Below are 23,699 nucleotides of genomic sequence, written 5' to 3'. Positions count from 1 at the left end.
TGATTTGGTGGCAAATGTCAAATCTAATCTAAACTATCTGGATGGATAGATAGCACTCCAGGTAAGAGGCATTTTGGGTGAATTGCCCCTTTAATACCATTACTCCCTATGTACACTGTCTCTTGCTATGAAAAAGGAATTTGATGTTTAAGAGAAAAGAAATGTGCCTTTTAGTTATTTTTTTCAAACCAACATGTGCTATCTTAGCTTCTTAGTACTATAGTGTGGATCTGGTTGTATGGATGTCAGTCCTAGCAAAGAGGGATTGGGGTCCACAAGTAGAAAAAAAAACGGTTACTAAGACCCATTTCAGATACACTGGAAGCATATGGCAGTTGTGTATCTGTAAAAGAAATAACTACCAAATTGTTAAGTAATGGCATTTTGTAACAAAGCAAGAATGCACCCACATGTGAAAAACACTGGCATTGTCCTTTAAGGCTATGCTTACCTAGACCTATCCATATACAACATACAACCCCAATTTATATACAGTGTGAGACACGTTTATACTTGGCATAATGTTTTCAGATCCATATACATCAACAAGCACTGGTTTTGATTATCAATCATAGAAAGCAATACTATTTTCAAGTATTATATTGGCTGTGGAATATTTCTGTGGAAGCAAAAACTAATTGCGAGTGAACATTAGACAGATCTTGCCATTGGTAACAGCGCCTTATAGTGGTGAACAGCTGAACTGCTGTAAATAATCACCTCTGTGGACTTTCAATCTACAGTATGAGCATACAGTAGGTTAGATAATACAACGTCTACATTTAGAAAGTAACCACGGCCGTTACCAGATTGTGAGGGGACATTGCGGCGAGGACTATACCGTCGCTGATTGCTGACACGCCACTGGAAGTTGAATTTAACTGGTGGAAGGAGAATCTTCACTGAGAGCTTCAGAGATCGGAATAACAGACTTCGGCGGCCTAATGCAGTGCGCATATGGGGCGAAAACACACGCTGAAGTAATCAGGGGATATTCTGAGTATGGGCTATAAAATAATAACCCTCAGTTGGACTTAAGTTGTCAGGCTATTGCCTCAACACTCGCAGTTTGTGACAGTCTTCCCCTCTTCCTTCTCCTCTCTCTCTCTCTCTCTCTCTCTCTCTCTCTCTCTCTCTCTCTCTCTCTCTCTCTCTCTCTCTCTCTCTCTCTCTCTCTTTCTCTCTCGCTCTCTCGCACACACACACGGGTATGTAGGCTATTGAGTATTTCCGTGCTTGCTACCTTTGTAATACAAACGGTGTCCAATGGAGGCAACAGGTGCAGGCTCTAAAGCGAGCTTATTTTTAGACTGAAACAGGCATCCCCACTGTGTTATCTAAATAAAAACAATTCATTTCAGCACGGACGCAGGCTCCGCTTTGAATTATCACAAGGCCTGATATCAGCCAACCTCCTGAATAAATGCTGAAAGAAATGAAATAAATAATGTTTTGACTGTTATAACCAATGGTTAAGAACCCGTCCCGATGAGAAATACAGTGAACAATATGGGCCAAGGCTAAATAGTATCAATAAACCAAAATTGTGACAAAGCCTCTGCGCAAATGTAATTCTGTGTCGATGTTTAATAAATGTTATGCATCATTTTGTGCTTTTCTGTAAGGCTATATGTTTGCACGGTATGGTTTGAGACAAGTTGGAAATCTTTTTAAGGTGAGGAGGAGGGCGGGGTGCGCTTGCTTGGCATAAGTATGATTTTATTGACTATGGACTGAATCCAGTTATGGCTCTCGAGGAGTGTTTTATTGAAATGTTTTGATGAGGGTTGCGTTGGTTTCTAGTGTTGCCTCTTGCACTTGGCATCAGTGTAGCCTTCAGCGTGAAAGAGCGATCCTGCTGCTGAAAAAAACTGCCTGGCCGTCTGCCAACCTGTGGAACAAGTGCGCCTCCCTTCCCTGCTGTTTAGCGTATTCATAGTTAGGGGTTTGGGTTCGGCTGTTTTTAAAAAGGCAAGGCTGCTCTCAAGTTGAAATCAGTCTGCTCAGGAATCTTCTCCGGTGGAGAAAGTAGTACTGGAATCGAGACTTGAAGGGGGAGACATTCAGATTTTGTGAAAAGAATTGCGTTGCTGGAGAAGACACATTTTCGGGGGAAATATATACACACCCAAAATAGGTGTTATTTATTTTCTTTTTCTGTGTGTGGTGCAGCACGGCGAATAGCCCGTATTGACCGTTTTGAAATTGATAGCAGCAGCACTATTTTTATATGAAGACTCTTGGCTTTAGAATTTAATTACGGATTATCTGAGGCAAGGCAATTGTGCTCATTAAGATACTTTTTTTCATTTTGAGGTTTAGGCTTATTAAGAGGCAAACATGTTTCTGAGTTTTTGTCTCTTGGTGACATTTGTATTGGGACTGTCCGGGTGTTGGGGCTCCTACGTCCCGTGTGAGCCGTGTGACCAGAAGGCGCTGTCCATGTGTCCCCCCGTCCCCGTCGGCTGCCAGCTGGTGAAGGAGCCGGGCTGTGGCTGCTGCCTGACGTGCGCTCTGTCGGAGGGACAGGCGTGCGGCGTTTACACCGGGACGTGCACCCATGGCTTGCGCTGCCTGCCGCGGAGTGGCGAGGAGAAACCCCTGCACGCCTTGCTCCACGGCAGGGGAGTGTGCACCAACGAGAAAGGATACAAACCGGTCCACCCGCCCATAGGTAAGACGCACTGCCTATATCCGGCTGCATGATTTGGGACAAATCGATGACAAAATATGCAAATGTTCTGCGTCGATATAACGGTCTCCACGTACGGTATAACCACTAAATAACGACGACTATGATGAATTGAAAATGGGGGACCCGCTGGTGTAAACAAGCATCCCCTTAACAATTGTATGTATTGAGCTGTACTGTAGGCGCCTACTGTACACATTCTGCAATCTGTCAATAAAGTTTTCAATCAATCAATCAATCAATCAATCTAGTCACTCTGATAGGTGTGAATCATATCTTCATATGCGATATATGATGAGGTCGTTTCTGATTAGGTTTCATCCACTGGCGCCTCTTGATTAGGCTGATTAAGCGTCTTCGTCAAATAACTTGGTTTTCAGGGTTACACCTTTTGTCACAGGCTCAGCATGCTACTTGTTCTTGTATTTTATTGGCCAATATTGTTGTAGCCAGGCTATACTGCGAAAATGCCACATTCGTCATTGAACATTCACTGTAATAGCACAGAGCAAAACTGTTTTTTTTTGCATGCATTAGGTTCATCGTTGGAGTTGTGCATGTGGACTGTTTTCCGTACCGCATCTGTGCGTAAAAGCCAAGGCAGTGGCCAAGATACGTTTTACGCGAGAGTGCGCGACTTGTAATAATATAAGGGCTACCGCGGGCTCTCCGAGATCTGCCGCCTTCCCCCGAAGCAGCAAGTGTCTTGGGAATAAGAAGATGGAAACGCACGATGTCTATCCTCAACCGTAAACTGTCCGTCTGTCTCGAGCCCTTGCCACCTTCTTCTGTATGTATGTCATAATACAACATCCATTCTGTTTTTTTCCCTCCATTGCAACCAGATAGTGAGTGAGTTAACTACTGGAATTTTCACTTACACAGCCATCTCTGGCATGATGGAACCAATCAATGAATCGACGTTCACAATATCCGGACCCTTTTTTCCTAACTGGGGGAATAGGGCAATAATATTCCTGAGGCTACGGATCTGGTTAAAGCGGAATTTAGATTTGGGCTATTGGCTACCCCGCGGGTGGCGCTGAGAGTCGGATTACCGCCCAAAGATTAAGTGTGGCGTGCGTGTGTGTTTGTGAGAGAGAGAGCGTGCGCGCGCGTTTCCTCCAACAAGAAGTGCGAGGAGGAATCGATGCACCCTTAATGTGTATGTATGTACGACCAATACACGCGGTTTAAGGAATTTCTCTGCACATCGGGGAGGCAGGCTGTCCATCCCGATCTCTAACAGCTTGTCAACAAGCAGCAAGTAGGTGGCCACAAAGGTTCTGGCTGCTTGCCACAGTTCTATAAAATGCCATCGGGCTCATTCTGCCTGTTGACAGACTCAGTAGGCTATTTGCACCTAGCCCTCACCTCTCCTTTGGAGAACATACTTGAAACAACATTAGAACGGAATGTGGTCCATCCAAGAGGCTAAGCGTGTCATTGTTCTAAAATAATATCCTACTAAGTCCAGTAGTACAGCATCATTCAACAATATGCCTGAAATCAACCAAAGGTATTTTGCCTCGTTACAATGGCTGCTGGACTAGGACAGTGAATTCCACACGTGAACATAAACACACACACAATTGTCAGTTTCTCTTGCATGCTTTTGGTTGTGTTGTAGGCTATGCATAATGCTGCGTGTGCGTGTGTATGCGCGCACACGTACGTGTGTGTGTTTTGTGTGCTTGCGTGTTAATATGTGGATGTGCCGTGCGTGTCGTGAGTCCTCAAGTAATTATCTGTGTCACTCGCGTGTGCACAATTGCGTGCACGCGCCCACTCCTCCTTTGGCCCGCAGTGGTAACCGGAGTGCCTTTTCCTGCCCCTGGCAATGCATTGCATGGGCGCTCAGCCGCGGCGCAGTGATTCAGCAGAATGCCTCCGGCGCTCTTTTCTCTGACGGGCCGTCCGTCAAACGGTTCCTCGGACGGGAGCTCGGTGAGGAGCCTCTGGTTTCCTGCGGTGTGGGGTTGCAGCGGTGTGCTGTACCAGCTGAGCGAGGCAAACACACAGGGGGGGGGGGGGGGAGGGGGGCTCAAGTGTCCCACAGCTGCCCCCTGCTAAAAACTGACTGGAGTAGCCGGACAATGGAGAGGGAGAGGGAGGGAGAGAGAGAGACTGAGAGAGAGAGAGAGAGAGAGAGAGAGAGAGAGAGAGAGAGAGAGAGAGAGAGAGAGAGAGAGAGAGAGAGAGAGAGAGAGAGAGAGACTCCTTCCACTACTGTGTCTCTCTCCCTTTTTTATTATTTTCTCTTTCTTCCCGTTTCCTCTCTTCTCCTCTATTAGTCAAAGGCTACCGACATGCGTTGTCTAGATTTGTGTCACAATACAGTATCATTATTTATTGTGCCCCTGAAACATGATCCAATCGGATTATTGTATGATTGGGGGGGGGGGGGGGGGGGGGGGGTTAAATCAGAAGCTGGAAAGGTTGCCAGCAGATGTGACTTCATGGCAGCCGGCCTCCTAGCCCTTGGACCTCTGAAAGAGCCTTATTGAACAGATTGCCCACTGCCAAGAAACAAAAAACATCATTAGGGAGGGCTTCCAAATCCAGAATGCTTGACTCACACACGGACATGCCTTTTTAGACTGAGCCAACAGTAAACGTGTGCCTTTACTGAGAACTTTGTGAAACTTCTTTTGTAAATTCTGCACAAATGTCTTTACATGTTGGCATAACTTGTTGCCAAAGACTTTGTGCATGCCACAAGGCAAGTTGAAAGTCACTTGTTGCTCTCTTGATCTTTATCATTGTTGTCTTAATAGCTACTGCAAAGCAAATTCAGACTTCTCAAAGAAAAGGCAAGACTGCTCACATGACTTCAGCTTGACAACATAAAGTGTGCGTGTCTTCTTTTGTGGCTTTCCTGCAAAGACAGTATCAACCTCTTATTCTTTGTGGTATATTAGTTTATATAAAAAAAATCCTTGATGTCTTCACCGTGCTCAGAGGCTAGTGTCACCACACACCGTCTTCTCTCTACGGTTGACATTTAATGTGTATGCTCAAATGCCACTGTCACACACATGTCTCAGGTCACATACTAGAGGTAGTCCCCACTCGCCAGCTGCTTCACGGCTTCCTGATGGGCTTGTGCTAAAAGGAAAGGCTGCACAGTTTTCTACCTCTCTCACCTTGACACTCAGTCTGTGACGAAACAATGTCCATCAGTCAATGAAGATATTTCGAGATGTCCACATGAAGCCAAAGTGTGATTCCGGGTATGATATGGGTATAAAACCTGTTTCCTAGAGAGCAATCTGAATACTAATACTAATAACTGTGTCTTCTATAAAATAAAAAATAAAAAAAAGGAACCTCTTGTCTAGTACATGTCTACCATGCCATGCCGGTACCTGTAAGCAGGCAAGCTAAGAACCTATTTGGCACACTTGAGTGATTTCTTCCTATAAAGTTTTACAGCGGTCTCCGTAGAGCGTATTGGTCACTGGCACCTGGGCCGGCTTGTGAGGGAACAGCTGCGAAGCTAATCAGTTCGCACAGTAGTTCTTCTCCGTCAAGAACATGTGACTCAAAAAGGCAGGGACATCCGCACGCTGGCTTTTCTAAATGAGAACACGTGTGATTGGACCCGACCTGCGTTAGGTCCCGTTAGGCCGCCAACATCAATTCAGCCTTGCCGTTGTGGGGGAGAGGTCTGCCTACAGTGGTGAATCTAGCTTGTGAAATTCCCTGTCATGAGGTGGTGAAAAAAACACAAGCCTCTCGTGTTTCTAAAGGTTGGGAGAAGAATGGAGGCTCCTCCAATCACCTGTCTGAGATTTCGGCGTTGGCTAGAACTGGCGATTCTCTCTAGTCTTTCCCAGCCCTCTGGGCACAAACATCTTAACAGGGTTTAGTAGTCGTCAGTGTTTCTTTTGGTATGGTTTCATTTGGGCAAAGAGCGGCGAGCACGCATCCCAAGATGCAGTCCACACGGAGGATAGCATGTGAAAGTACAATTAAACACTTGTTTCCAAGACGGTCCTAAGTGCAAGACACAACGAGACAAAGTTACAAGACAAGACTTTTATTTGTCTTTCTTTCGCTTGCATCAATGTGCTTAGTTTTGACGGCAAAGCAGCTGAAGTTCTTTCCAACAAAACCGGTAATTTCTTTCCCAGGGATTTGTAGGCTACGGCACATTCATAGCAAGATTATGACATCATTCGCAAATGAGCGAAAGGATTACATTGCAAATTTCTAAATACAAACTCCTTCAGACTGATTTTACCTTTGTATATTGCATATAGGTGATGTATAAATGTATACCTCTGTGTACCTAGCCTCTGCTTTCAAATCCTTATACTTGTGCCCACTTGTTATGCCATGCCTCACTGCGATAGTAATACCACCCCTTAGGCGTCAGATGAAGTTGTGAGGTGTTTCCTGTGTGAGCAGTCATGTACAGTATGCTGAGCAAAGGACCATTATTTGCAGATGGAGTCACTTCTGCTGATGGCACCTTTGGATATTAACTGGCCCCTCAGCAAGCTGTCTTTTCAACTAGCGGATTGGAATAATCATGACTAGAGATGTTCCGATACCATTTTTTCCTTTCCGATCCGATTCCGATACCTAAGCTTTGGGTATCGGCCGATACCGATACTTATCCGATACCAGTGCATACATAAAAAAAAAAAACGATATTATATAAATTTTTTATAAATATATATATATTTTTTTTTTAACAAATACTGTTTTATATATACTGTTTTTTAGTCATAACTAGAAAGTAATGGTATTTATTCAACAACAGGTGATTGTATAGATTTGTATTAGTATCATTAATCAATGAGTATGGGGCTTCAGCACTGCAGATATACCCTACTCCAATGATCCACACGGACATTATACGTTGCTGCACTCGCTACCCACTGGCTCTGCAGATATACCCTACTCAGTCTGTCTACAAGGCTCCGTTCAGTAGCAGTCGGATCTGTTTTGATTTTTGCACAATAAATATTCAACATTCTCTTTTGAGACTCCGCCTCAGACTCTTATCATTTGGCACTAAAAGCTAAACATTGTCGCCGATATGGCTGTCCGCAACATGTCATTAATTGTGTACGCGACGTGCAATTGTGCAATGACTACGTTACCGTTAGCTAGCATGAGCTACCGGTATATGGGAAGACCATAGAAGACTGTAACGTTACTGGTGACATTGTGATTTAACTTGGAATACTCCTTTGCCAACTTGCTGTACTTTGCTTGCAGGTCTGCAGCCATTATTGCTGGATTATATGAATAGCCCCAACTTTAGCCAAGGTAATGTTAAAGCTAGCTTTCGGTTAGCCGTTCAATGCTAATAACACCAGCCACCAAGCGAACCCATGAGCTCGCCGTCAACACCGCTCTGTCGGGACGATGACATTTAAGAAAGTATCTGCTGTTAAAATGACAAATGGCATTGACACTTTAATCGATTAAGCACACGTTTGTTTTATAATGCTTACTCAACAGACCAGTGTTGTTGATAAATTACGTCATATGGTATCGGAGCGCAGCATTAGAGGGTACTCGCCGATACCGATACCAGCATTTTAGCCAGTATCGGCGGCTTTTCCGATACCAGTATCGGTATCGGAACAACTCTAATCATGACCTCCATAAGTAGGCTCGTATGTACTCAAGTAGAAGAAGCAACTGATACTTTAGTAAAATTCCACTTAAGTAAGAGTAAAAGTACTTCTAGAAAATGTAAGTACAAGAGTTGTGCTCCAAAAAAAGTACTTGGCTACAATGCCTGAGTCACTTATGTCCAGATTGACTATTTTACTGTAAATGGAAGATCTCATTCTACTCAGTATACTCTTATGACCAAACATTTAATGTACTTAAGAAAAACTAGAAGGAGATACTTACAAAAAACACATCACGTAGAAGTAAAAGTACAGGCATTTAAAGATGCAAAATATATGTTTACCCAAAAGTAAATCTCAATTACAGTAACAAGAGTAAATAATAGTATCTGTTACTTTCCATTTCTGCAGAAAAGTAAATGGGATAGCCATTTAAATGTGATCTATGGAACGAAGCAACTGGCAAATCTGTAGGCACATTTTCCATAATTGTATTAGTCCACAGGCCCTTTTTCAGAAATTATATTACGTAATAAAAAGGTTATAATGGTGGATTGTTCATTCGTATTTGTGTCATGAACTGACTGAGCCATGTGACTCGTTGCATGTGCTACTGTAAACCAAGCATGAAAAAAGTGTCGACCCAAAATTGATACAGCACTGAAGTTGGCTCCTTGCCCTTTCAGATGGTGCCTCATTTTCTGCCTGGAGCTTCAGCTCTGGACAGGGAAGAGGGCTCGGCGCGAGCCAAAATAGCTGCTCCTGCCACGGGGGAGATAGAATATGGTCACACCCAGCAATTGTGTTGCGGTGACAGTGACCCAAAAAGAGGTCCGTCCGTGTGGCTTGTCACAAACCCAAACTCAGATGTGGGATGAGACCTCAGACCAAAATTAGGAGCGTACAGCACAACAGCCATGTGCATCACGCCGATAATGTACTTTTTGCACGTCTGGCTCCGACTGTGATTGGCCATTTATTTGCACTGGAATTGAGTTTTAATCACACACAGAAGCTGTGCAAGGTTTAAGGAGTTTGTTACCCATGCCCCATTTGGAAGCCTCACATCCCCTCCTTCAGAAGCACTGTTTTGCAATTTTCAAACCTTGAATTGTTCACAGTGCTATTTATACCGTGCATTCAAGAAAAGCAGGACACTTTTTGATTGCAAAGAACATATTCTGTGCACACAATACCACGGGAGAAGTTATTTCCACAGACTTTAGTTGCTGATTGAGAACATGCACAGTGCCAAATAAGACTTCCATGAACCCAAACGGAAGTAAGGCTCAAAACAAAACATAATTATATTATGCTGCTATTTTGTTGGGGGGCAAAGAACAAACTGACTGACTGTTGGACAGACACTGAAAACAGTGGCTCCAAACAGTGGCCAAGCTGGGGATAAAGTGGAGGTTCTTGCAACACTGTGTGACTGTCAGTCTTCCCACATAGTTGTCTCTTTGTGTTGTCAGCTTGCAAAGAAAAGGTCAGATTTCTGTCCTGGCCACGGCTCTTCCACTGTACACACTTCAAATCAGGATCTAAACGTCTCTGTCAATGATGCTGTCCCTTCACTCTATTTGTTCCTGCTGGACAAGGCAAATGAGAAGATAAAGAAATCCAGTAATTAATGAATGACTTAATTATTTAATTACTTAATTGCCAGTGTACCATTTAAATGATTTTGTTCATCAAAAATCTAATAACTGTAGGTGTAATAATAACCTGTTCTATGTGTCACAGTTTTCAACGTACTGTAGTAAGTTAACCCATTTTCTTCAGTCTTAATGGGGCCAAACCTCTGGTCTGCACCACATCTATACTAACCTCTGGTCTGCACCACATCTATACTAACCTCTAGTCTGCACCACATCTATACTACCCTCTGGTCTGCACCACATCTATACTAACCTCTGGTCTGCACCACATCTATACTAACCTCTGGTCTGCACCACATCTATACTAACCTCTAGTCTGCACCACATCTATACTAACTTCTAGTCTGCACCACATCTATACTAACCTCTAGTCTGCACCACATCTATACTAACCTCTAGTATGCACCACATCTATACTAACCTCTAGTCTGCACCACATCTATACTACCCTCTAGTCTGCACCACATCTATACTACCCTCTGGTCTGCACCACATCTATACTAACCTCTGGTCTGCCCCACATCTATACTAACCTCTGGTCTGCACCACATCTATACTAACCTCTAGTCTGCACCACATCTATACTACCCTCTAGTCTGCACCACACCTATACTACCCTCTAGTCTGCACCACATCTATACTACCCTCTAGTCTGCACCACATCTATACTACCCTCTAGCATGCACCACATCTATACTAACCTCTAGTCTGCACCACATCTATACTACCCTCTAGTCTGCACCACATCTATACTAACCTCTAGTATGCACCACATCTATACTAACCTCTAGTCTGCACCACATCTATACTAACTTGCACAACTCCATTGTGGGCCTGGTTTATTCACACCTCCCTTTTACGTTCTAGAAACCAGAGGGACATTAGGCCACGGCAATGCCTTCAAATATTAAGTAGCAGGACCAGGATGAGGCTGAAGGAGACATGGTTTGTTGGTGTTGTGCTTTATAGGACAGCAGACTTCCAGCAAATGTATCACATTTATCTTCACCTAGCCCCCCCCCCTCATTGAGATTAAACAGCTTCTTCACTCTGTGCCCAGCATCTTGTAAAGATGTAATTTCATATGCTGTGCAGAGAGACTGGCATAATCAAAGGCACAGCGTTCCAAATGTGGTGTAATGTTTGTAAAGCCAGTTGAGAGGTGGAAGAACTCATTGTCCGCAACTCATTTTGCTCATGATTTACTATACTATATAAGGCCTAGCGGAGAGAAATAACTGATGGAAGCCTGGCTTATCTTTCATGCTTGGGCTCCTGCCTGTATGAAACTTGGGATATTCATGAAGCATAATTGTGGGCAGATGTTAATTTTTAAACAGAGACGTATCAGGTGCGCCTCCTTTTGGCCGCTCCATCCCTCTTGTCCCTAATGAGAACTTTAGCTTGAGCAGGGGAGAGAGAGAGAGATAGCGCTACAGCTTTGGGCTCAGCTGAATGGAAGGGTTGCTGCACGTGACTTGGCTCTCTTGGCTTCTGTCCAGGGCCTTGGCAGAGTTTCTGCAGTTAAACACAGACCCACTAAGCCTTCTTTACAAGCTGGGGACCCTGAGCATGGAAAAACTGAGTTTTTGTGGCTGCACCGAAGAGCCAACTTCAGAAAAGATGAATTTGGTGATTTAGTAAGAGAAAGAAGAAAGGGGACAGACACCATTGTACTGCTGGCCAAGGATGGCACGATCTGTTTCAATGTCCTCCGATTGCAGGCTCAATTCATGTACCTAAAAAGTGTGTGCATCTTTTTCATATTTTCACATCTGTTTTCCTCAAGTCATACACACATCTGTTCAGACAAACAATATGATAATAGGTGAGGGGCTTCACCAAAACATCAGATCATCTCTACCTAAATTATAACACACGATGCAAAAATGTGTGATGCAAAGTTGGAACAGTTTTTCCAAGAAATTGCATCAGTTGTTTTTTTCTACAACTAATTTGATGTAGTCTTCACTGCCACCAGTATGTGGCATTTTCATCAAAAACCCTGAGAAATAATTGGACAGAACGGGCAGAAATTAGAGTTTTTCCACCACCACCTAGGCATCATGTACATTGGAATGCTTGTTTGACATATTTATTTATAGCGTTTATAGCCTCGTAGTCTGAAAGGGGGGAGACACGGGGACACAACACCAACCAATCCAAACACAAACCGGGGCCTGCCAAGTCATGAGTTGTGAGATTAATTTCAAAGAGACAGGGGAGTACAGAGCAGGAGCCAGAGACCCAATTCTGGTAATCACCCCGCCCCCTTCCATGGACTCCAGACACTCATGCTGTGTCAGGCTCTTTGAACATCAACTCCTGGGAACCTGTGCCCTTGTTACGTCCATGTGCCTTCTCTCTCTCTCTCTCTCTCTCTTTCTCTTTCTCTTTCTCTTTCTCTTTCTCTTTCTCTTTCTCTCTCTCTCTCTCTCTCTCTCTCTCTCTCTCTCTCTCTCTCTCTCTCTCTCTCTCTCTCTCTCTCTCTCTCTATCGAAGGTGACCGCATAGTAAGAGCAAAATCTGTATAATTTAGATTACTTCTTTCGGTTCCTCATCAGTATATGGCATGACGGTTGGTTGATTTCACTCTTCAGCAGCAGTTGGCATATTCCTGGGCCAGCATTCCTCTCTGGTTCAGTGCGTCTGGCCTTACGCACCGCGGCGGGTTTCCTTGTCAGATAAATATAACCAGGGTCATCCACTGGCACCACCACTTCTGCCAATTGGGGCCTGGCAAAGTCCCCACAATACTTCTGTACTTATGGTACAACTAAGCTAATGGCTGGCGGGGGGGGGGGGGGGGGGGGGGTATTTTATGGCCTCAAAAAACCTCTGGCTGGAGCTTGAGGCTTAAGAGACTGAGCCCTGAAGATAGGTGGGGGAGGGGAAGAGCCAGGTTGGGGGGGATAAGGGACCCAACCCCCCAAATATCCCATTTACAGGGACTTTCAGATCTTTGAGACTGTAGTGCCCCCTGGGGGAGGGAACACGGCTTCTAGACTGGAGACCACATGAGATTGGACATAAATACACAACCAGATACTGATACAGTTCACTGTGTGTTCTTTCTGTTGCCTTGTTGCTGGATTTGTATGAAATTGCCGTGGCACTGTTTAATTAATTTTTTTTATCGTTTTTCTTAAAGGCCAACTTGCAGGTTGTATTTTTGTTCAATAAACAATGTGACTAGGCCAACAGTGACTTTCATGAAGAGGGACATTTCTTTTATCGAAATTGACCCAGTTTAACCGTTTTTATCAAACATTTTGTCGACCCAACCACAACCACCACGCACGTGGATATTTTAATCCATGGTTCATAACGTGCGTGTGTCATCTTAACACTTTGGTTGCCTAAGGTTAAATTCATGATATACCATAGATTGCCAGCGCTATTTGTCTATGGAGAAAGTCCCCTTCTTTGCATGGCTATAACTTTTTAAATTCTATTGCTACATTGCCATTATTAGGGCCCATTCAAAGTCCTATATGTATTGTTCATTGTGTAGCAACGTTAAACTTTTTCATTCACATATTCATAGTAAAGTATGGTCTAATGTATAAGTATGTTTTCATCTCTTTCTGCAGTTTCTCCAGAACGTGATATATAGCCCCAAATGCATTATATTGATGATGAAATACAGTTTGATGGCAATCAGCGCGATATAAAAAATTCCAACTAGACGTACTTCTAGAAGTTACTACACGTCATCTTATGTTGACCGGATGGGCGAGGGGGCGTTTATAATTCCGTGGGCAGCGTTATACCAATCATCTAATGTGGGTCAAATGTTGATAATAGCAGTTAGTATCAAAGACGGTAACGTTACACGCTGAAACTCACCCCAGTCTCCGCGCGCCGTTGGGCGATCATCGTCGAGTAGAAATTTTATCATTATGGGATATATTTTTACCCGGTCCATCTCCAGCTTGTATAATGGTATATACGTCCAAATCATGTTGTTTATCGAGTTATTGCCAATCGATCACCGTGTAGCGTGACGAGCCAGAGTCCCATGAACTATAGCGAGCGCCCGGAAGTACTACGGTCGTCATGACAACCTCTATTCAACATCCTGTTTGGCGATTGCGCCGATCGGCCACCAGATGGCGCTCCTGAACCGCCAGAGAGCTCAGTGGGTCCTGCTGGTGGATCTCAGGCCAGCGGAGGGGACATATGAATCCGATCGCAGATTTTTGAAATATTGATATAAGGACGCTGTACAGCGTCCCCCGGCAACTTGAGCATGGCCAGCAATGACGTGAAAAGACGTTTCATGGCAGTCAAAGTGTTAATGATGACATCACAGCAGGTGCAGGGCAGCGAGGGGCTCTGAGAGTCACAGGCAGGTAGTGGCAGGAAGCAGAGCCTTCTTGTTACTACTAGCCGAGGAGTGAATGAATGAAAATGTATCTGTTTCACCTAACACTATTGCTCCGTGATCATAGCCATTCATCTCTAAAGCTAACCACTATTTGGAAAAGCCACAACCACGTTACCATATTTGTAATAATGTAAAGCATTGTGTCATTGTACATATTGTGTATATAACGTTAGTAGCTAAGTTAGCTAGCTTGGTAGCCAGCATTCTCGAAACTCCTAACATGCCCCGATTTAAAATGGTTCTCTCCTCTTTGTATACCTTTGTCCTCACAAGTATTCTGCCAGGGAACTTATGGACACGACAATAGTAGTAGTTATAAGGTGTTTGAGCTTGTAACGTTAATGTTAGTTAGCTAATAGCTATCGTGGTAGCTAGGGATGGGTACCTTTCACATTTGAACCGATACCGGTACCTGTGAATCGATACCGGTACCCAACGGTACCTTTTTTCGGTACTTTAGTCTCAAGAAATTTAATTTACCTACCTGGGTTGTGAAAAAAAAGAATCCAAACTTCAAATAACTACAATTTCGACAGTTTTCGGCTTGCCATTGCTCCGACTGCTTTGTTGTTGAATCAAGTCAAATCCTAGGTAAGCATATATTGTGCGTGTGAACGTTGACATGAAAAGAAAAAAGTTAAAAAAAAAGTTAAAAAAAAGAAAAGGTAATCTTTTTTTCTTTTTTTTCGGTATCTCACTTGATTCGATACTCGGTAGTACCGACGTGTTTCGGTTCGGTACCTCAAAAGTACCGAATTCGGTACCCATCCCTAGTGGTAGCCCGTTTCGTGACTGTGATGCACCGAGTGGGGCTACTAGGGGGCTACTATCGTATCAACATGCCGTGACGTGTAGCTTGCTAGCCGGCATGATGCGTGTGCAGTGCTTTGCCCCACAGGTCTGAGAAGAGGACCTGCACATTTTACATGCCCCGATTTTAAATGGTTCACGACAGTTGACATAATGCTAACGTTAGCGGGGTAACGTTAGCCAGAGCCATATAGCCAGTAGTACTATGACCCGGACGGGCATAAGGCATAAGTTACCGGTAGTGACGTCACGGCACTGGTAGCGTCTGATAAGCTTTTTGATTTGCTCCATACATGTTATTCGTGCGTGGACCTTTTTAACCCTTTCTGAGTGGAATTTACGGCGTCAAATGGAAAAAAATAAATAATGAAAATAGATACCAACGATGTAAACTAACCATAATTGAAGAGTAGGGTTTAACCTGCAAGTTGGCCTTTAAGGATTGTTTTTTTGTAGGGCTGGGACTTTATCGCATTAATTTCAATTAATTAACTACAGAAAGAATTAAAAGTTAAAAAGAAATTATTCATTTAATCGCATGATGATTTTTCTTTATTGTGTAAGAAGAATGTTACCTTTCAAAGGAGACCAGACTCATCATCATCATCAGGTAGCTTCTTCATTCCGAAGGTTGCCTATCACTCTCCAACCCATTCTGTCCCCACTTCTTCTCTCCAACTCTGTGACTCCGCCTCTCACTCCGCTCCAATCACAGACGTCGTCTACCCAGCCTCTTCTTGGTCTTCCACTTCCTCTATTTCCATCCACCTTCCCCATCACCACCTTCTTGAACATCTCCCCACTGGATCCTCTCAGAACATGCCAGCACAACTCCATCTTTCTCTTTTTCAGCCTCTCCAGCAGCTGTCCTCCTTGCATACCCGCTCTTCTCAGTACCTCCTCATTCTTGATTGTATCCTTCCATGTTATCTTCAGGCGCATCTTCCTCAGCGTCCACATTTCAAAAGAGTCTATCATCCTCTTTGCCTCTTCATTCAGCGTCCATGCTTCTGCTCCGTATGAAAAGACTGACATAACATACGTTTCCAAAATCCTGGTCTTCGTTTTCCAACTTATGTTTCTTCTCAATAATTCTTTATGGTTCCAGAATGCGCCCTTTGCAATTCCAGTTATTCTCTTAATGTCCATGTTAGCTCTTCCACCTTCACTGATCCAGCTTCAAAGGTACATGTACTCCTTCACTTGTGCAAGTTTTTCTCCATCCACCTGTAATTTACAAACAGTTCCTGGTGTTTTTTCAATGATCATTACTTTAGTTTTCTTTGTGTTTAGCGACATACTCCATAGTTTTTGCATTCGACATTCAGCTTATTCATCATGTCCTGTAGATCTTCTTGACAGTTACAGACTATAGCAGTGTCATCCACGTATCTTATATTGGTGATGTTCTCTTCGCCAAGTGTTACTCCTTTCCCTCCTCTCAGTCCTTTTTTCACCAGTGATTCATTGTACATATTAAAGAGTACAGGGGACAAGATGCATCCTTGTCTTACACCCTTCTCCACCGGGAAGTCTCTTGATTTCTCCTTTCCTATTCTAACATTAGCCTTCTGCCTCCAGTATAAGTTGGCAATTATTCTTCGGTCAGAAACTGGTATTTTGAATTCTTCCATTGTTCTCATCAATGTTGTATGTTCAACTCTGTCGAAGGCCTTCGTGAAATCGATGAAGCAAATATACAGCTTCTTCGGTTGGTCTATCGATTTTTCACCAATGATTCTGAGTTGGCAGATTGCATCTCTTGTTCCTTTTCCTTTGCGAAAACCCATTTGGCTATCCGAGAGCTGATGTTCAATTATGGGTTCTATTCTGTTTTTGATGATTTTCAGGAGTACTTTTGATGAATGAGATATCAAACTGCATGCATGTGCTATAAGTAGAAAGTATAATAAATCGCTAATTACTTAATTTTTTTGTCTGGTTTGTTCATAATTTTTTTTTTTTATTGAGATCAATCAAGAGTTTTTTTTTCTCCAATGGTCAACTGTTCTGGAATGTACTTGAAAGTACTGCGTTTAACTTTTACCTCGAAAGTGCTTGCGTTTACAAAAGGTCCTTTGCGCTATAAAATTGCTGCACTTTGTTAAAAATTGCATTGATCTGTTGGCCTGTGTAGTAGCTAAAACAGGATTTTGCAGCTTAAACGTATGTATAATGTATATTCATACTCATATACCAAAATTCATTTGAATTGAAAAATGTTGCTTTTTGCATCAAATATTGATATGCGATTCAAATGTGATTAATTTAGATTCATTAACTATAAAGTCTCGAATTAATTCGATTACAATTTTGAATCGAGGCCCACCACTAATTTTTTGTTTAGAAAGTAATATGGGTAAATAATGCTTTGGACTGCTGTTCTGTACCTACCATTGCCAGACAATTGAAAAAGAGACAGAACTCAAAAGTATCACTCGACATTTATCATTCATGCTTTGGCAAAATGTTCAGTCATCTCTAATGTTAACAAAAGGCACCAAGCTCCCGACTGTTTGTGTTTCTTGGCTCAGCCAATCTTTCCTCTGTCCCCTCCGTTTATGTTGTCTGCAGCCAAAATCAAAGGGGAAACTACAATGTCATCCAATCATACTGTGTGCGACTACATTTTGGAGGTGTGCCACGTGAAATTAAATTGCAGAGCAACACTTTTCTGTAAAAAATTTAACATTTTGGTCAAAGCAACAGTTGTGAAAAGTCTCGAGCGTCCTACTGGCATAAATCAGGGGTGGGATGAGAGGAGTTGGGGAGTGCGCGTTTGTCAGCTGTTGAACTTTGATCCGGTCAACAAATGGAGAGGCAACAATTGGTGGCTACAAGCATCTGCTTGTGTATTTCCTTTGAAGTGTTCAAGTAACACACTTTAGAAGACTTCACGTTATGCAGTGAAGAAAGAATGCAAATGACAAGCATCACTTGAAATGCAACTACTGATGCACTGTTGAAACATTGGGGGATAAATTGGATTCTCTCTATACCTTTTTTTCTAAGTAGCCTACCGCTTGCTTATCTGCACTCTGTTTGCAACATGAACCCACATTGCAATCCCGATCAGGCAGAAATCCCATCTCTGCGTCTCACTCGTCCACCACATTGCTCGGTCAAGGGTCACCGACAGAACTGCCACATATCGTACAGTACATTTGTCACACCATCATTTGCTTTTAAATCACCAGTGTTTTCCCCCACTTCAACCTCGAGCCCATCCTCCCTCGTTCACCAATAATCACCTGAATGTATTAGTGTGTGTGAAAATCGGGTAAAAATGTTGACGATTAACCGATCCCACCCTTTCTCATCCCTCGCAGATCGTGAGTCCCGGGAACACGAGGACGCCATGACGACGGAGATCACAGAGGAGCTGCAGCCGGCGAAGGTGCCACTCCTTCCCAAAGACATCATGAATAGCAAGAAGGCCCAGGCTGTGCGCAAGGAGCAAAAGAGGAAGCAGGGCAAGCAGCGCTTGATGGGTTCCACCATGGACTACTCCCCGCTCCCCATTGACAAGCACGAGCCAGAATTTGTAAGTATTTAACCCTCTCACTACTGCACTACAGAAGGTTAACCCTTTTCACTACCACACTACAGCCCGTTAACCATCTGTAGTGTGGTAGTGAAAGTGTTAACCTTCTGTAGTGCGGTAGGGAAAGTGTTAAACCCTTTGTAGTGTGGTAGTGAAAGGGTTAACCGTCTGTATTGTGGTTAATGCAAGTGTTAACCCTTTGTAGTGTGGTAGTGAAAGGGTTAAAGTAGGCCAGAGTTGCCCGTGCTAACACAAATGATGCTCAATAAGGTAATTTCAGGGGTACCTCCTTTTTAGCTATGTAATCATTTATGAATGTGTTTAAAATCCAGTACTAAGGTTTATCAGGTTGTATTCGCATGCCAGCGCTGCTTCGCCGTAACCTTGTGTAATTTCTCTCAAAAGGGTCCGTGCAGGAGGAAGCTGGATGGCATCATCCAGGGCATGAAGGACACCTCTCGGGTCATGCCTCTGTCTCTGTACCTCCCCAACTGTGACAGGAAGGGCTTCTTTAAGCGCAAGCAGGTGAGCTATAAGTCTGACAAATTACCGTACTTTTCGCACTATAAGCCGCACCTGACTATAAGCCGCAGCAGCTAAATTGAATGATGTGTACATATATAAGCCGCACTGGACTATAAGCCGCAGGTGTTTTAATGTTTAATTACCATATGTAATTAGCATTGGGACACAATACTGTCGGACAAATAACAAGCATTAACTCATTTACAAGTTGTATTAAGTTTAGCAAATAAGGGAACAGATAAATAACATTTCAATGCAGTCAAAAAAGCAATATTTAGATGTTTACATTTTCGAGTTTGGTCACGTCGAGTCACATATAAGCCGCACCGTTATATAAGCCGCAGGGTCGAAAAATGGGGAAAAAAGCCGCGGCTTATAGTCCGAAAAGTACGGTAACCACAATTCCAGACAAAGAGCCCATAACTTACGTTTTTTTTGGTTTGGACAGCCCATGTATTTACAGTTGTTAAAGTTGATGCTTGGGAGTGTGAATGTGATATGGGATCACCAGATGGTACTCAACCTCTACTGTCTTTTAACTATGAATATACGAAACACTGCGGCTGAGTGGCGCAGTGGGCAAGGCGCTCGCCACTGACGCAGGAGATGCTGGTATCGCGCCCAGCTCTCGGCGTTGCTACCGGCTTGGCCGGCCGTCATACTAACACAATTGGCAGTGTTAGAGGGTGGGAAAGCCGGTGGGTGGGGATTGGACGTTGTGGACAGCGACTCCTACAGGTCGGTTGGGTGACGCCGGTGCGGCGGAAACTGGAAGTATCTGGGGCATCGTGAGCCTCCCACGCGTTACTCCTCGCCACAGAGTTCGAGCTGCTGCGGTGAAAAGACAGGCTGCCTCCTCGTGTACCGGAGGGGACACGTGATGCAAGGCTTCTATCCTCACTACAGCCGACCAGTGGGAGGCATAGTCTAGCAACGTTCAAGACAGGGGAGGGAAGAATTGGAAATACGAAATTGGGATGGGAGAAAAATAGAAAAAACGGGGAGAAAAAGTGGATAAAAAAAAAATAATGTACGAAACGCTCCCGACTTACCATCTTTAGATTTTTCGGCATTCCTCTTGAAACGTGAAATGTGGTTCTTCATCTGAGATATTCAAATGTTTGCTTTTATTTCAACATTAAAGCTGCACTACTGTATGTCATTTTGATAAGGACATTTGAACATCATGAAAAGTAAAAATAAATACACACATATTCAATATTTTCAATATCTTTCTCTTTCCCCCACCCTATCCCTTCCAAATCCCTCTTTTCACCCCCTCCCCCTACCTTTCTGCTGTGTCCCTCTCTCTCTCTGCCACCTCTATCTCACCCTGTGTGCCCGACCAACAGTGCAAGCCCTCTCGCGGTCGCAAGCGGGGCATCTGCTGGTGTGTGGACAAGTACGGTGTTCAGCTCCCCGGCACGGACTACAGCGGCGGGGACATCCAGTGTAAAGACCTGGAGAGCACCAGCAACAACAATGAGTGAAGAGGGGACTCCTGCACCCCCAAACCTCCCCCCACCCCCAAATACCTGTCATGACCCCATCACCTGACCAAGGGCCCCGCCCTCACCCCTCCTGTTCCCCCTCCTCCTCACACCTGTCTGCTCCAACCTCCAGTCACTTCCAGATAGTTATTTTTTTTCATAATGAAAAAAAAAAGGAAAAAAATTATCTAAACAAAAGAGCAGGCTGAACAGTGACACCTGTAATTTTTTTTTCTTTTTTTTTGCTGTTTGTTGACTGAGCACTCAGAATGAGGGGAAAACCCAGAAGATATTAAAACCCATTGTCTACCCATGTGGGGCCCCTTCCATGACCCGGGTCCCACCACCCCCCACCCCCGTGCTACAGATTCATGAAAATATATGCACGTGCCGATATATTTTTTATAGAAGCTGGGGTTTTTAATACAACACTTTGTATCATGTAAAGCTAACACAAAACCATTGTGAGTAAAAAGAAAAAAGGCACATCAATTCTAAAACAGAACTATCTTTGGAAGACTTTCATACACAATGTTGTGTGGCGTCCGAGAAGATAGACGAAGCGGTTTGAACGATTGGTAAGAGGGAATTTGGTCTTTTGTCCATTTTCCAAAAGAAAAACAAGATAGGGATCTGCTGAAACAGTTGACTCGATCTGGGTATGTGGTTCTGTCAGAGCACTTATGAAATAGGGGAACCTGCTTAGATATGTGTATCTTCACAGAATGATGTGTGTATGGATGAATGTACTGTATGTTTAATGTATGTACAGTATGCGTGAGTCTGGTTTGGTGTAAGGGAGTGAGCCTATTACAAAAGAATGTCCTTTTTTTCTCCTATTTTTTTTCTTTTTTTTGTAACAACAATTATTGCTAGTGCTTGAAGTGATCTTGGGCTACTCTTACTGGCCTATGTATGTCTTGGGACATTCTGAGTGTGTTTTTCTTGCGTGGGGTGGGGCGGGGAAGGGTTATGAATAAGCAGATCATTACAGTTGAACCTATGTAAGTGGCTCTTTGACAATGTAGCTAGCCTGATATGCCAACTGTGCCTATTTTAACAGAGACTGCCATACAGGGTTGACACGGACCTTGACAGAGAGCATCGCCTCCACTGGTGAAGGAAATAATCACCTAACATGAGTTTTCAGCCCAAAATGTGACCTGACTGGCTCAAGTCCAAAAAAAAACAAATGCATAGTAAATATTGACCAATTAACAAGTGATGCCAGTAGCACATATCCTTTCAACCGTGCCGACTTGAGCGCATATATAGTCAGAATTGTCTTCACCAGCGAGGTTGGCTGTTTCCCTGTTTCAGTTGTGCGTGAGGTGGAGTATTGTATGGTATCGTTTGTACTGTTTTCTTTGCCTTCAGTGAAGTAATGACCGGCCACTTTTGAGCCATGTTCCTTTTACCAAGTGGTTTACACCCTTGACACTGGTACCGTGTGACCTAGTCGTATTATGTTTAACCATACATATTGAACGTTGTTGTTCTTCTTAGAAACAAAACAACAACAGTGTACTGGTGCTTAAAAAAGAAGAAAAAATTTTTTAGCTTGTAAACTATTTGAATAGGTCTTTGTGGTCTGTCAGGTGCGTGGCCCAGAGTCATTTGAATACAGGACAGTCGAAAGAAGCTAACCCTTTCGTTCCCTTCTGCTTGCATGCCTCTCCATGATTATGCCACTAGGGGGCCCCGGGGGAAAAAAGTGTTAACTGGACGTAACTAGGGGGGGGGGGGGGTCTGGAAATCAGGAAATCTGACAAAATCGGTGCCCTTGTACTAAACAGTACACTGTGGTTCCTTTTAAATACAATCATGCTAGCATGGGCACATGTTCCAATTTAAATTAGCGAGGTGATGCCGTTAATCCACACTCTGGTGGTCCGGGGTCCCTGATGCTCTGAGGCCACAGGGCATTTTCCCAGCATGTCATGGACAATACTTTTCAAAACGTATTTATTTTGTTTTCAATATATAACAGAACAAAATAAGGCAATGGAAAATGGCGATGAGTTTTCCTTCTTTTGAAGGGGGCTCGGTCAAGACACAAGGGTAACATTTAATAACAGGGTCATTAAAAAAAATAGTTCTATGTCTGTGTGCAAGTCACAGTGCCTTCCTACAACATGCAAATACATTTGAATTGTGACGTGAAAGTGATGTCACAGGGGGGCAGATCCCTTTTTCTCTTTCAGTCCCACTCAAGGGCTGATCGATAAAAGAGTTCTAGGTTTAGTTCTGGTGTAGAAAAGAACAATGAATGTGGTAGCTCCTATAAACGGTGTCACAAATGCATTATGAATCCATTATAATTCTGCCCTGACCTTCAGGGCAATACGGACAAGAGTGATTTGTGAGGAGGTTGACCTATCTCAAACCCCACCCTCTTTTCCCTGTCCTCCAATCATAACTGTTGCTCTGTCCGAGGGAAACAACAGTTGTGACTGGAGGCTTGAGGAAAATAGGGCGGAGCTTGAGATAGGTCAGTTGAACCTCTCTCTTCTCTTTCTTTGACAACCAATAAGCTAAAATATTGCTTTTTTCATTATTATTTTTCATGTGACCGCCAATGTATATTATTGCCAGAGGAGTGGAGGCCAAAGGATGTTAGCATTCAGAAGAAGAACATTGCAAAGTGGGAGAACCCACTTCTTCTCTCTCCTAGCGCAGACAACCGGTTCGGGTTTCACTTGAGAGAGTTGCCGATTCCTCTGGTCACGACGAGAGAAATCCACACACGCATCCAAAATGGCTTCTAATTGCGAACTGAATAGAAAGGCTCCTCGCCCCACCTTCCCCGCACCGAATCCCCACACCACCACTTAAAAAAGAAAAAAGAAAAAAAAGAGAAGCAGCTTGCACTTATTTCACTTATTCAATATTGATACTGACACATAACGTCCTGAGATGTGGTGTCATGTAGTTTAGTGAAAAAAACAAAGCCACAAAAGCTTAACGTTGTGTTATCTTGAGCTTACCTT

General features: G+C 43.6%; 1 protein-coding gene across 1 annotated transcript; it reads left to right on the top strand.

Annotated features, from left to right (window-relative positions):
- The first annotated feature begins 2,007 nt into the window (after positions 1-2,007).
- igfbp5b (insulin-like growth factor binding protein 5b) lies at positions 2,008-21,932 on the top strand. The gene is made up of 4 exons (XM_084310680.1): positions 2,008-2,674; positions 18,480-18,694; positions 19,100-19,219; positions 20,572-21,932. The coding sequence occupies exons 1-4, from the start codon at positions 2,341-2,343 to the stop codon at positions 20,707-20,709; spliced, it is 807 nt and encodes a 268-aa protein (XP_084166806.1). The 5' UTR covers positions 2,008-2,340; the 3' UTR covers positions 20,710-21,932.
- Positions 21,933-23,699: the final 1,767 nt, after the last annotated feature.

This window comes from Notolepis coatsorum (assembly GCF_963971535.1).
Source record: "Notolepis coatsorum genome assembly, chromosome: 3".
In the NCBI taxonomy this organism is placed as follows: Eukaryota; Metazoa; Chordata; class Actinopteri; order Aulopiformes; family Paralepididae; genus Notolepis; species Notolepis coatsorum.
Note: the sequence above shows the minus strand (reverse complement) of the source record. Positions and strands in the feature narration are given on the sequence as shown.